The sequence below is a fragment of the Priapulus caudatus genome, unplaced genomic scaffold, assembly GCF_000485595.1.
Source record: "Priapulus caudatus unplaced genomic scaffold, Priapulus_caudatus-5.0.1 Scaffold926, whole genome shotgun sequence".
Classification (NCBI taxonomy): domain Eukaryota; kingdom Metazoa; phylum Priapulida; class Priapulimorpha; order Priapulimorphida; family Priapulidae; genus Priapulus; species Priapulus caudatus.
In genome coordinates, this window is record NW_014577987.1 from 185,186 (window position 1) to 197,588 (window position 12,403).

At 45.2% G+C, this 12,403-nt stretch overlaps 1 protein-coding gene across 1 annotated transcript; it reads left to right on the forward strand.

Annotated features, from left to right (window-relative positions):
• The first annotated feature begins 7,173 nt into the window (after positions 1-7,173).
• On the forward strand, positions 7,174-8,678 carry LOC106814445 (RNA-directed DNA polymerase homolog). Its single transcript, XM_014818763.1, has 3 exons — positions 7,174-7,271; positions 7,698-8,193; positions 8,580-8,678. Exons 1-3 carry the CDS (start codon positions 7,174-7,176, stop codon positions 8,676-8,678), a joined length of 693 nt encoding a protein of 230 aa, XP_014674249.1.
• Positions 8,679-12,403: the final 3,725 nt, after the last annotated feature.

A 12,403-nucleotide genomic window follows, 5' to 3' on the forward strand; every position in this document is an offset into this window, starting at 1 on the left:
CAACTGGAACGTTTGAAACATGCAGTGGGTCTGGTACCAGTGAGTGCATGCGCACTTCAACATCCAAGGCGGCTTCTTGCGAGGCAAGTTTCATTGCCTGTGCGTAGGTGGGCGGCCTCTTGCGCACGAGAAGGCGCTTTAAGGAGTGGGACGTAATGCCGTCCAGAAACTGATCAATGAGTCACACCTGGAGCGACGTGTCCGATTCAGCAAAGTCGCCAAAAGCGGTGCGCGCATGTTTGAGGCATTTGGAATACGCCCGTATGGACTCGTGCGAGCGTTGCTTAGCTTGCTTAAATTCCTTTAAAGGCGATCTGCGCACTTGACGTATTGGTATATCAAAATGGCGGCCAAGCCCTGCCATCCCAGCGTGGGTGTGGCACTCAAGGCCTTTGCTGCGCAATTGGCTGGCTCGCCTGCCAGTAAGTGCAATGCCAACCTGGCCTGTCTCCTGTCGTCATGCTTATCAATAATCAGGAGTAAACGATCGAGATTCAAAAGCCATTGTTCGAAGGTAACTGTTGAATCGTCACGCCCATCATAAGCGAGAAAGCCACTCACTAAGAGTAAGCTCTGGACTTCCTTAACGAGTGCGTTGAGCTGCTGCTTGGGAAAGGTAATGTGGTCGTCTGTATAGTCAAGAGACGTGTCGGCCGTAAAAGGACGGGAGTCCAATGGGTGGGTAGGTTCCGTCGCCATCGGGGGGGGGGGACGTAGAGGAACGTTGAGTGCGGAATGTAGGGGGGGCGCAAAGCCTAGCAGGGGCAAAGAGCTGTTAGGTGTCAAGGCATGCTGCGCGGCGCATGCACAGAGAGGGACGAGGGGGGGTTGAGGTGGCGTATGTATAAAAGTGAGTAGGCATCAGTGCGCAGGCGCGTTCAAGGACGTATGTATTAGTGCTGTGCGTCGGATCCGACATGAACCAAAAATCCGATCCGACAGCATTTTTGAATCCGAATCCGAATCCGATGTGTATCGCTAAATCCGATCCGAAATCTGATCCGAAATCCGACCCGAATCCGGAACATAGAAATTGTAAATTGTGTGAGAGCATCGTGTAAAATTCGTGTTATAATTTGTTTCAACATCGGTCCCCCTTCACCCCATCCCTTGATCTCAACAACCCAAAGTTTTTGTAGACGTAATTTGGGTTGTTAGAGATCAGGAGTGGAAGGGGACTGTAGACTGTAAGAAAAGTATGCATAGAGAACGGGATTGTCGGGAATCGTTGGAACGATATCCATCCGAACGTTGGTCCAACGGCTTTTCGCTGAGCATGCCTAGATCCTCTGGTTCGTCTCTCTCTGTCAACCACAACCCAAACAACGCACACCCCTCTCTCTCTCTCTCTCTCTCTCTCTGCTCCTAACGCACACGACACACACACACAGACACACACACGCACACCTACACGCGCGTGCACCGCACACACACAACACAAACACGCACACGATCTCTCTCTCTCTCTCTCTCACCACACACGACATACACACGCGCAACACCTCTCTCTCTCTCTCTCTCTCTTCTCTTCTTAAACGATGCACACACGGCGCGCGCCCTCTCTGGTTCTCACGCGCTCTCTTTCTCGCTTCTCTCTCTCTCTCTATCTCTCTTGGACTGTCACACAACACACACCAACCACAAACACGTCTCTCTTTTTCTTTCTCGCACACACACCACACGCGCGCGCAGCACACACCTCTCTCTCAGACTCTAGCACACTCCCTCTCAGTTCTCTCTCTCTCAAACACACACACGGCGCGCACAACACACCTCTCTCTTTTTCTCTCTCTCTTACACATACACACGCTCTCGTTCTCTCTCTCCCGCCTCTCTCTGTCACGACACACAACACAGAACACGCCACACCTCTCTCTCTTCTCTGTTCACACACCAACACAAACACGCCACCTCTCTCTCTCTCACAACACGCACGAACCTCTCTCTTCTCTCTCTGACACATGACACACTCCCTCTCTGGTTCTCTCCTCTCTCGTTCTCTATCTCTCTCTCTCTCTCTCTCTCTTCTCTTCTCTCTCTCTGTCACACACACAACAACCAAACACGCCACCCACTTCTCTCCCGATCCGCGGGCGATCGAATCCGAATCCGACAGCATTTTTGAAAATCCGACTCCGAATCCGAATCCGATTCTTTAAAAATTGTAAATCCGGTCGAATCGAATCCGATCCTGATGCGGACGGATCGGGATTCGGATTTATCGGATCCGACGCCACAGCTCTATATTATAAAAATACGCAGAGACGTATCTCGTATCCCCACGGGTGCGTCGTGCGCAGTGCGTGTATTGATCGCTATGACGCGGTAGCTCGCATTTATCGCGTGACGCGGCTGCTCGCGTTGATTGTGTTCGAGTCGCTAACGTAATGCTAGCACAGATGTGCGCGGATTGTGAGGGGGGGTATTGATCGTGCGTGACGTAGGCAGTAACGGCAGGGTGTTGGCTCGGCGGAAAAACGGCAAATTGATAGCGCGAAAAAGGGGAAAGTAGGGGTAAAATGTAAGTGATGCAGTGATGAGAGAAGGCAATAGGGGCGTTGTAGCGGGGCGAAAAGGTTGAGGGGAACAAAACAGCGAGCGTGACGCACAGCCGCACGTCTAGCGGCAAAGCTGGCGGCAATTTATTGCGCGCACCGACGAATTTAGACAACGAAAACTCGTAAAAAGAAAAAGCGTGTAAAGTGAAACGTCGCACTTGCGTGATCATCTTGGAGACAATGCGCTACAATGGTTTCGGTAGTTGACTCGGTGGCGGCAGACAGGTTGCCGTACTCACAGTTTAATCACGGATAAAACACGCTGGCTTAGAGAAGAAAACGTATGATTGAGAACCGAAAAACCGCTAGTCACGAGCATCAATCTAAGGACGCACCGCGCGTCTCCCTCTCCAGGTTCTCGGTCTAACATGTGTGAGGTAGTCACCTTAAGGGTAGCGTATGGTCACGTCGACGGGTAACACGAACACCGTATTACAAAAGCTACTCTCCGTGCGTTTTATTACACCACAGAATATTCGTCACAGGTGGCCTGCACTTTAACAGCCTAAACAAACAACTCTACGATACTAAACAGATGTCTACAAACGCCGACCAAATACGTAACCGAATACAAGTAACCTCGTACCTTAAGACGTGGATCGCGAAGTAGCTCGGCGACGTGAAGGTGGTGGGAGGAAGGGGGATTGAAGGAATAGGTGTAGGAGACAAAGGGAGTATCACGAGATTGGACAAACTGGACTATGCGGTTGAAAGGATGAGGGCCGAGTCACTAGCTTCGAGTTTAGCATCCCCAGATCCGTTTGACTAATAAATGACGCAGGCGGCTTTTGGCGGGTAACACCAATAGGATATGGCGTGATTTATGGTGATTGCTTACGCCGTGCCCTTCCGTGCGATAGCTCATATAGAATCATGGGAAATTATAAATGTAAATAATATCTGGAGAAGCCTGCGCTTTCCCACACATGTCTGCTCATTTATCACTAAAATTACAAATCCAGATGAGGAGCTCTCTCTCTCTCTCTCTCTCTCTCTTAGACACGCACGCACGCACATAAGCACAAACGCACACACACACTGTCATCCACATGCTGTAAATTTACGTGCTGTACTGTTCAGTGTTGTGACAATAATGATGACTGAATAATGTGCGATCAGTGATCATAATAATGCGTCCAGGTACTGATTACAGTGAAATTAGCCCAGTTGATTTTAATGACTCTTTTGTGAATTTTCACAGATAAAACAACAACAACCGAAAATGAACAGATGAACACAGATCCATACGCTACAATAATATTCTACATTAGCATACCTAATTTCTTATTATCATACCTCATTATCATACCTCGGAATCAATATTTTCTTTGGCTGACTCTTCAGGAAACATTGGTTACTCGGGGAGACAATCTGCAATACCTTCCAGGTCAGTCGTTATTTTTACAGTGACACGCATTGCTGCATGTTGATATTCACACAAATTTCCCAGGAGAAAATGACAATATGCCTACAAATGCAAACCTACATGATATAATACACCATATGTATATAATATTATACCATTGTATTTAGTAAGTAAGTAAAAACTAAATGCCGGTAAAGCATTTTAAGTGCAGACCCAATGAATTTGTACAGTGTCGTGGCCTAGATGACTATCACAACCCCAGCTATCGCATCCTGGGCTGTAGAAGAAAAATAGATCGAGGTAGTGACGATCATTGCCCCAGCTATTAGTGAAGGCTTTAATGGCCATTTGGGCCACTGTAGTACAGACCTATCTTGTGCATGGCCGTCGCAGATTTATACAAAATTTATCTGGTAATTCTGTGTTGCACAGTTGGACGATGAGGCAGAACCGAACGCGTTGGAGCAAGAGGGACAGCTGCGGTTCGTTGCCCACGTTCCCGTTCCCTCGTCTCTATGATGTCTTGGAGTCTAGTTATTCAAAATAAACAAATTTCATTGGCGGCGATCTTGAAATCCAATATGGCCGCCATCCTATGCTTTTCTAGGTGTCATAATTCTGTTCTCCACTATCGAAAATGTGGGTTTAGACACCAAAATTATGTCTCTACGACGTCTAATTAGAGTCTAGTTATTCAAAATGAACTCCCCAAGTATCCCAGAAATGATATTTACTCGTTTCCAGCCTCTACCCAAAAAGTTTAGGGTCATCCTTATTTTGGATATCTGCCCCCTGACTAATGTGAGTTAGCCGACGTCTCCGAATAAAGCCGTTCATTCCCAAATTCCTGTGTTTATCGATTTACTGTGAGTGCTCCCATGAAGGCATAATAGTCAGCCTTCACAGTGACGCCCGTACGTGGGGCAGTTTTGATTTCCAAACAAAGGAATTCTGCCTGAATCCAAATCGGAGGAGCACTCGATTTCACGCAGGTGATTTCTTGGGGGCCGCCATGTTCCGTGCTATTCTTTGTTATGATCGACGTAATTTCTGTGCCATTGTGAGTCAAGTAAATGATGTCAACGCCTAATAAAGGTTTCTATTACTATAGATAACATAGGGTTTTCCAGTTTATGCTACTCAGTTTCAAGATCAGAGGCTGTAATAACCGGTTAATACATGTTTTGTGACTAGGTGGTATGTTCTAATTTGCGTAATTTGACGTCACTCGCTGAACCCAGCAGTGCGCAAGTAATATGGCAGGAATGCAACTAAAACTATGTGTACGAGAAATCACAAGCCGTTCCTCGCTGCTGATATGTCAGTAGCAAGTATTGTACATACGTATATATATATTGAGCAGTCTCTATAGTACCTGTGTTCACTGCCAGCATTTCGCAGATTGGCTCGGAGCTATTTGATCTCTGTAGCTATAGTCTGCTTATGGTAAGATGACCTGAGGCACGTTATACGTGTGTCATCGAGAGACAGAACTTTATATTATTATTATTATTATTATTAGATAACAGTTTGCATATGTGTGCGTGTATAAGTTTACGTATGTGATTCCAAAATTATCTAACCTGCCAATCAAACATAAAATAAAAAATTATTATAGTAATTGTGTTACGTAACACCCTAAATCAAGATGGCCACTGCACGCCCAAAACTAAAGGAATTTTTGGGCGAGTCCAGCGAGGATTTTACCTTGTGGTTCAAGCGATTTAAACTATTTGTGCCGATAGCACCACCTGATGCTGCCCCTGCAGTCCCCCGACGCCATCTAGTCCTTCCCCTATATTTAGCGGGTAGGGCTTTTATGACCTACAACAGTCTGCCAGCAGAGACCAAGCTGAATTATGAACGGACACGCCAGGCACTGAAGGAGAGACTGGACCCGGGAGAGCATGCCTTGATCAGGCGTCAGGAGTTCATGACCCTCAGTCGTGAGACGGTAAGTTACGGGTTCTCCGTAAGGCGGCGACAGCATTCCAGAATTTTCCAGAACAACATAGAAACACGATGGCAAAGGAGCAGTTCATGAGGGGGGTAGAAGATGCACAGCTTCAGCTGCATGTCCTGACCCAAAACCCTGACACGATACGCCAGGCGGTGCAATTAGCGAGACGGTATGTACAGGTGAGGAAGGCTATGACCCCTCAACCTGTCGCACAGGAACCAGCCATCTGCCAGGTCTCGCGGGATGAAGGGTTTGCCTCTCCTGCCACGGCAGGGGATGAAAGCACCAGTCTGATGGATGACGTCCAGAAGCTGACTGAACAAGTACAGCTCCTGATAAGGAACCAAAACTCTGGCCGTGGACGTACCAGCGGACTCGGCGGTTGAGGAAATCGCCATGGACCAAGCCAAGGTTGTGGTCAAAGTCAAGGTCAGAGATGTGGAGATTAGTCCAACCAGGTTTGGAATCGAAATGGTTCAAATGATCAGCGAGTGCAACCAGGCAAGTCTGGGCAAGTTTCGCAACCATGGGGTTTCCGTCTTGCGAATCAACAGCAAGCTCAATTCAATGACCGATTCGACGAACATTGCTACAATTGCGGCAAATACGGACATTGCAGCGCTGACTGCTGGGGTACCTCGCAGTCCGAAAACTAGTATATGCTGTGGATGAGGGTCGCTCTGCAGCCAAGAAGAGAAGGAAGAAGACTCCAAAAATTATTCCAAGGGTTCTGATGAACGTGGGCAATCAGGGGATACCATTGTTGTTAGACACTGGGGCGGAAATCTTGCTGATGCGCAAAGATGAATGGGATTTGTTTTCACCAGGGGAAAAAGGAATGTTGTCTGAAGAACCAACAGTAATACGTTCGGTGTCTGGAGACAAGTTGTCTTGCCTTGGAGCCGCGACAGCACCCGTTCGACTAGAACCTTTGAGTTTGGAGTATCCCTTCCGGATAATGTGAGGCATCGACAGTCCAGTCATTTTGGGCTGGGACTTCATGATGGAATATGCCGTTACAGTCAACCCCAGTGGAAGGAGGTCTCCATCCAGGGTGAACCTTTCCCACTACTAGAGGCTGTATTGATTCCGACAACAACAACAGCAAGAGCCCTGAAGGCCACCACTATTCCAGGAAGAACGGAGGTCATCATTCCGGCGTACTTACCTCATGGTCCAGGATTTCCGAAACTGAAGTATGAAGGGATCTTAAAACCGAGCAATCCCCAGGACTAATCGAGTCCCGTATCGAGGTAATGGTGGAAAAATCGTTAATTTCAGTGCGGATTATGAATCCGGAACCAGAGCTGCTGGAAATTGGCAAGGGCACGTGTCTCGGAGATTTCCATTGTCTTGGAGGTTCACAATCCAACACGGCGACACGCACGTATGAGCTAATAGAAGAATACAAACCAGAGGGCGAAGAAGGTAGCGAAACAGAGGCAGTCGACAGTGAAGGGATTCCCTCCGTTTATTTGTCTGGGTGTAAACTCAAGAAGAACTAGATGCCACGTCTGAAGTCCCTCTTGAAGAAATACAATAGCGTTTTCAGTAAAACACCAAACGATCGAGGATTCACGGATCTCGTGGAGCACCGTATTGATACGGGAGATGCCCAACCTATCAAGCAGGCACCACGTAGGGTTCCTTTCCACTTGCGGGACGAGTTGGAAGAGCAAGTACGTGATATGTGGGAAGATGGGGTTGTGGAGCCTTGCTCCGGTCCCTGGTCATCTCCAGTGGTCCTAGTGTAAAAGAAGTCTGGTGCGTTCCGGTTTTGTGTGGATTACCGGAAGCTGAATGCTGTTACCAGAAAGGATGCCAACCCTCTGCCCAGGATTGATGACTCGCTAGCATCTATGTCGGGTGCTGCATTCTTCAGCAATCTTGACTTGACCAGTGGTTACTGGCAAGTCCCTGTCAACAAGGACCATCGAGACAAGACGGCCTTCTTGATTGGGACGAACTTGTATTATATCAAGAGATTTCCCTATGGGCCCTGTAATGCACCTCCGCTGTTCCAGAGATTGATGGAGTTGGCATTCGCTGACATGAGCTGGGAGGTCATGCTGACGTATCTTGATGATCTGGCAATTTTCACGAAGACATTTGATGAGCATCTGGAGGTCCTAGAAGAGGTCTTTCAACGCCTACATAAGGCCGGGTTGAAGCTCCAGCCCAGCAAGTGTAATCTCTGCAAGGACCAGATCATCTTTCTCGGACACCACGTGAGCCGACTTGGAATCAAACCGGATCCATTGAACATCCAGAAGATAAAGGACTGGTCCGTGCCGAAGACGGTGAAGCAGGTACAGAGTTTTGCCGGCCTGGCTTCGTACTATCGTCGTTTCGTGGAGGGATTTGCAAGTCTGGAGCTCTACGGACACACTACGCGGCTGAGCCGGGCGACTCTGTGGATTTTCAGCACGCTTCATCTCGCGCCACCTAGATTGATAGTCACTTGATTGTAAATAGCACCGTCCCGTGAAGCAAAACGAAAAATAGCTATAACTTTTATCTATTTTGTTGCTCCTACGAAAAAACCGACGCCGAAGGAAGAGGTGGGAGAATCGGGTTGCGTGGGCCAAGATGTGGATACTGCGCCGCCAATCGCACGGCGTGTATAATAACTTGGTCAAGGAGCTGGCAGAGGAAGATGTTGGGGGATATAGATCCTATATGCAAATGTCGCCAGGAAACTTTCAGAAGTTGTTGGGCATCGTTTGGCCGCGGATCACAAAGGAAGACACTAGATTGCGGCTGGCAATTAGCCTTCAACAGAGGCTGGCATTGACGCTAAGATTTTTGGCTACAGCACAGGTATGTTGAAAAGCTGTTAAAGTTAAGATAACTTTATGACATATGTAATGATCATGTATGCACAAAGTCAAAAGTGAAAGTAGTGTAGTCAATGTACTAGTAGCAATGTACGGTACCATCATGATTCGTTGTATAAATCAAATTTCTTATTTTATTTGTCATCAAGGACGCAAAATTCTACANCGGCGTGTATGTGAACACATTTGGGACTAACAGGGTTTACTAGAATCCCACCACTCCACCACAGAGTCACCGCAGTAGACGTTAGATGAGCGCTGTCGCTCCGCGGCACTTGTTTTATTGATACTTTCCAAGTGCCTGTGCATACGCCGACCACACATGTTCATTTTTGTACGTATTGCAGTGACAGCAGACATGGCCATTCGCATTGTTTCACTCATTATATGAAGAGAATAAAATATTGGTAATGTGGTAAATGATGCTGGGATCAATGACGTATAATAATAGTAATTAAAAGTTGCATGAAATTTATTTCATAACATTTACATTAAGTTAACCAACACTACTAACATTACTAACATTACTAACACTGTGTCAAGTCACAGATGAGTAAAAATTGAAAATTAACACGAAACAATAGGTGCGTTCACACTGGCGCGAATTAGAGGGCTGCAAAACCCGGTTTTTGTAGCTCGCTAGAAAAACTGAGCTTTTTACAAGTGTGAACGCAATTAGCTCACTAAATCGCGCTCCAAATAGCCCGCTCCTAAGACCACTTCCGACTGGGCTAATTTGGAATCAGCTCACTTATTTGCACCACGGCGTGATATTTGCACCGCTGCGATTACCGAGATATTCGCCTGTGTGAACAACGACACAATTAGCTCACTATTATCTCCGATATTAGCGGGCTGAGCAGCGCGGTTTTTCTTGTGTGTGAACGCGCCTATTGTGTTGTTAAACACGTGATGTTATACTTTGTATCAAGCAAGCCAGACAAAATACAATGCGTCTAGACATGTACGTTTGCAGCGTATTGTGCAACCCTGGCCGTATGTAAAATGAACGCGCGCATTACGAATATAAATTTTTTTATAGAGGTTGGACACCGTGGACAACCACGGAAGCAATTTGTAGTTGCCCGAGAGAAAATCCAGTTGTCACGGACGACCGGACGACCGTTAAAATTGAGCCCTGATTAGTGTTTTTTAAAGGGACAGTAGCCTCTAGGATTTTACTGCATACAACTGTACTTACTGTATAACAGTTCTATAATACAGTCTATACCCACACGTATTTGTTACCAGATACCTAATTTAATTGTTATAATTAATTACACATCAACGCTACGAAATTTGAACGGCGCCATGACACCCGCGACCGTGCTGCCACCCCGAAAAAGTTGCGTATTTGACAATTTATTTTGCACGTTACAGACCGAGGGCTAATCACAAAAGTGCAATTATATTTATACCTAAATGCTATTTAACCGAATGATATTCATTTTAGGGCAAATTTATCCATATTATAACTGAAACTATATGTCGTTTATAAGATATTACAATCCTTTTGCTTTTAAATGAATTATGTAGAATATTTTGATAATTGATCTTAATCAATAATTTTCATTTATTCTTGCAGGTGAATCGTTTCACAGTCTCAGCTTTTCATACAGAGTGGGGTGCAGTACAATATCACTCATAGTAGATGAAACTTGTACAGCCCTATATGATACAGTGAAGGACGTCTATATAAAGGTGATTGTTTTATTGCAAAAAAAATGATTGTCTGATAGTACATTGAACGAAAAAAAATTAAACAAACAAACAAACACGAACAAATTAAACGATCGCGAAATATACAGCTTATACAGTAATTTCTATACAATCTTATTTAACTAGGATATATACTGATTTGTGTCACTGACCAACTTTATGCGTACATGTACTTTAAATTCTAAAAGGCTTCACTATACTAAACAAAAATCTCATCAAACATCAAACATCAAACATCAACATCAACATTAACCATTATAAACTTCCATTGAGTCACTCAGTACATTATACAGTGGGGCATGATTATATGGCTGAAGGGGGGTGGGCATTCCATACCTACATTGAAGTGAGAGGTGCGGCTGGCAAAAATTTCCCCATTTCTACCTCATGTACTTCGCAGTTTATTTTGTGTTTGAGTATAACGAAAGTTTTTGGGTCGAATTTCGATAGTGTTTTGGCTAAGCAATTGCAGAAAGATTCAACTTCCGATTCTTCTTTTTTATCCGATTTCAAGTACGCTTTGAGACTTACTAGACCCTCTACTTCGGCTTCATCCCTTTTTCTTTTACTGGAGTTTTTTTTCTTTGCCAGTTTGTTTGTTTCTTTTGATACTGTAATTACAGGCGTAGATACCCTCGATGGACCAGATAGATTTACGTCCTCGTTACCCTTTGCACCTTCACATCTACTCTCATCTTCCTGGCTATCATCTTCTCTATCATCTTCTTTATTATCTTCTTTATCGTATTCTCTATCGTCTTCTTGAATCTGCAAAGATTAGTTAGCATTAGCAGTGCTCAATTTTAAGGTTTTTTTTTGGGTTGTCCGGAGGACAACCAAGAGAGTAGCATATGGTTGTCCCTCAAGAGATTTGGTTGTCCGGATATTATTTAAACATGTGCTGCATGCGCTCTGCTTCCTCGCTTGCGTATGCTCAGTGGATTAACAGCAAAAGCTCTATCATACATGTACATTTTGTACTATTGCAGTGACAGCAGACATGGCCATTGCGCAATTGTTTCACTCATTATATGAAAGAATAAAATATTGTAATGTGCTAAATATCTGGGATCAATGACGTATAATAATAATAGTAATTAAAAGTTGCATGAAATTTATTTCATAACATTTACATTAAGTTAACCAACACTATACTAACATTACTAACATTACTAACACTGTTCAAGTCACAGATGATAAAAATTGAAAAATTAACACAAAAACAATAGTGCGTTCACACTGGCCGCGAATTAGAGGCGCTGCAAAAACCGTTTTTGTAGCTCGCCTAGAAAAAACTGAGCTTTTTACAAGTGAACGCAATTAGCTCACTAAATCGCGCTCCTAAATAGCCCGCTCCTAAGACCACTTCCGACTGGGCTAATTTGGAATCAGCTCACTTATTTGCACACAGCGTGATATTTGCACCGCTCCGATTACCGAAAGATAATATTCCCTGTGTGAAACAACGATCACAAGTTACGTCACTATTATCTCCGATATTAGCGGCTGACAGCGCGGTTTCTTGTGTGTAAAGCGCCTATTGTGTTGTTAAACACGTGATGTTAACTTTTATCAAGCAAGCCAGACAATGCTGTCAGACATGTACGTTGCAGCGTGATTGTGCAACCCTGGCCGTATATAAAATGAACGCGCGCATTACGAATATAAATTTTTTTAAGAGAGTTGGACACCGTGGACAACCACGGAAGCAATTTGTAGCATTGCCCGAGAGAATCGTTGCGCCGGATTGCCACCCTTCCTCGATCATGACCTGTCATGAACCGTGAGATAGTCTCGGCACCGCGGCACATGGTCCCTATTATGTTTTTTAAAGGGACAGTACCTCCGTTATGAATTTAATTCCTTGGCGGGCTGCATCACAACTGTAACTACTGTAAGTCTATAATACAGTCCTAATTACTCACCACCGCTGGCGGGTCGGTCCTTTCTTGCGGTTTGGTGG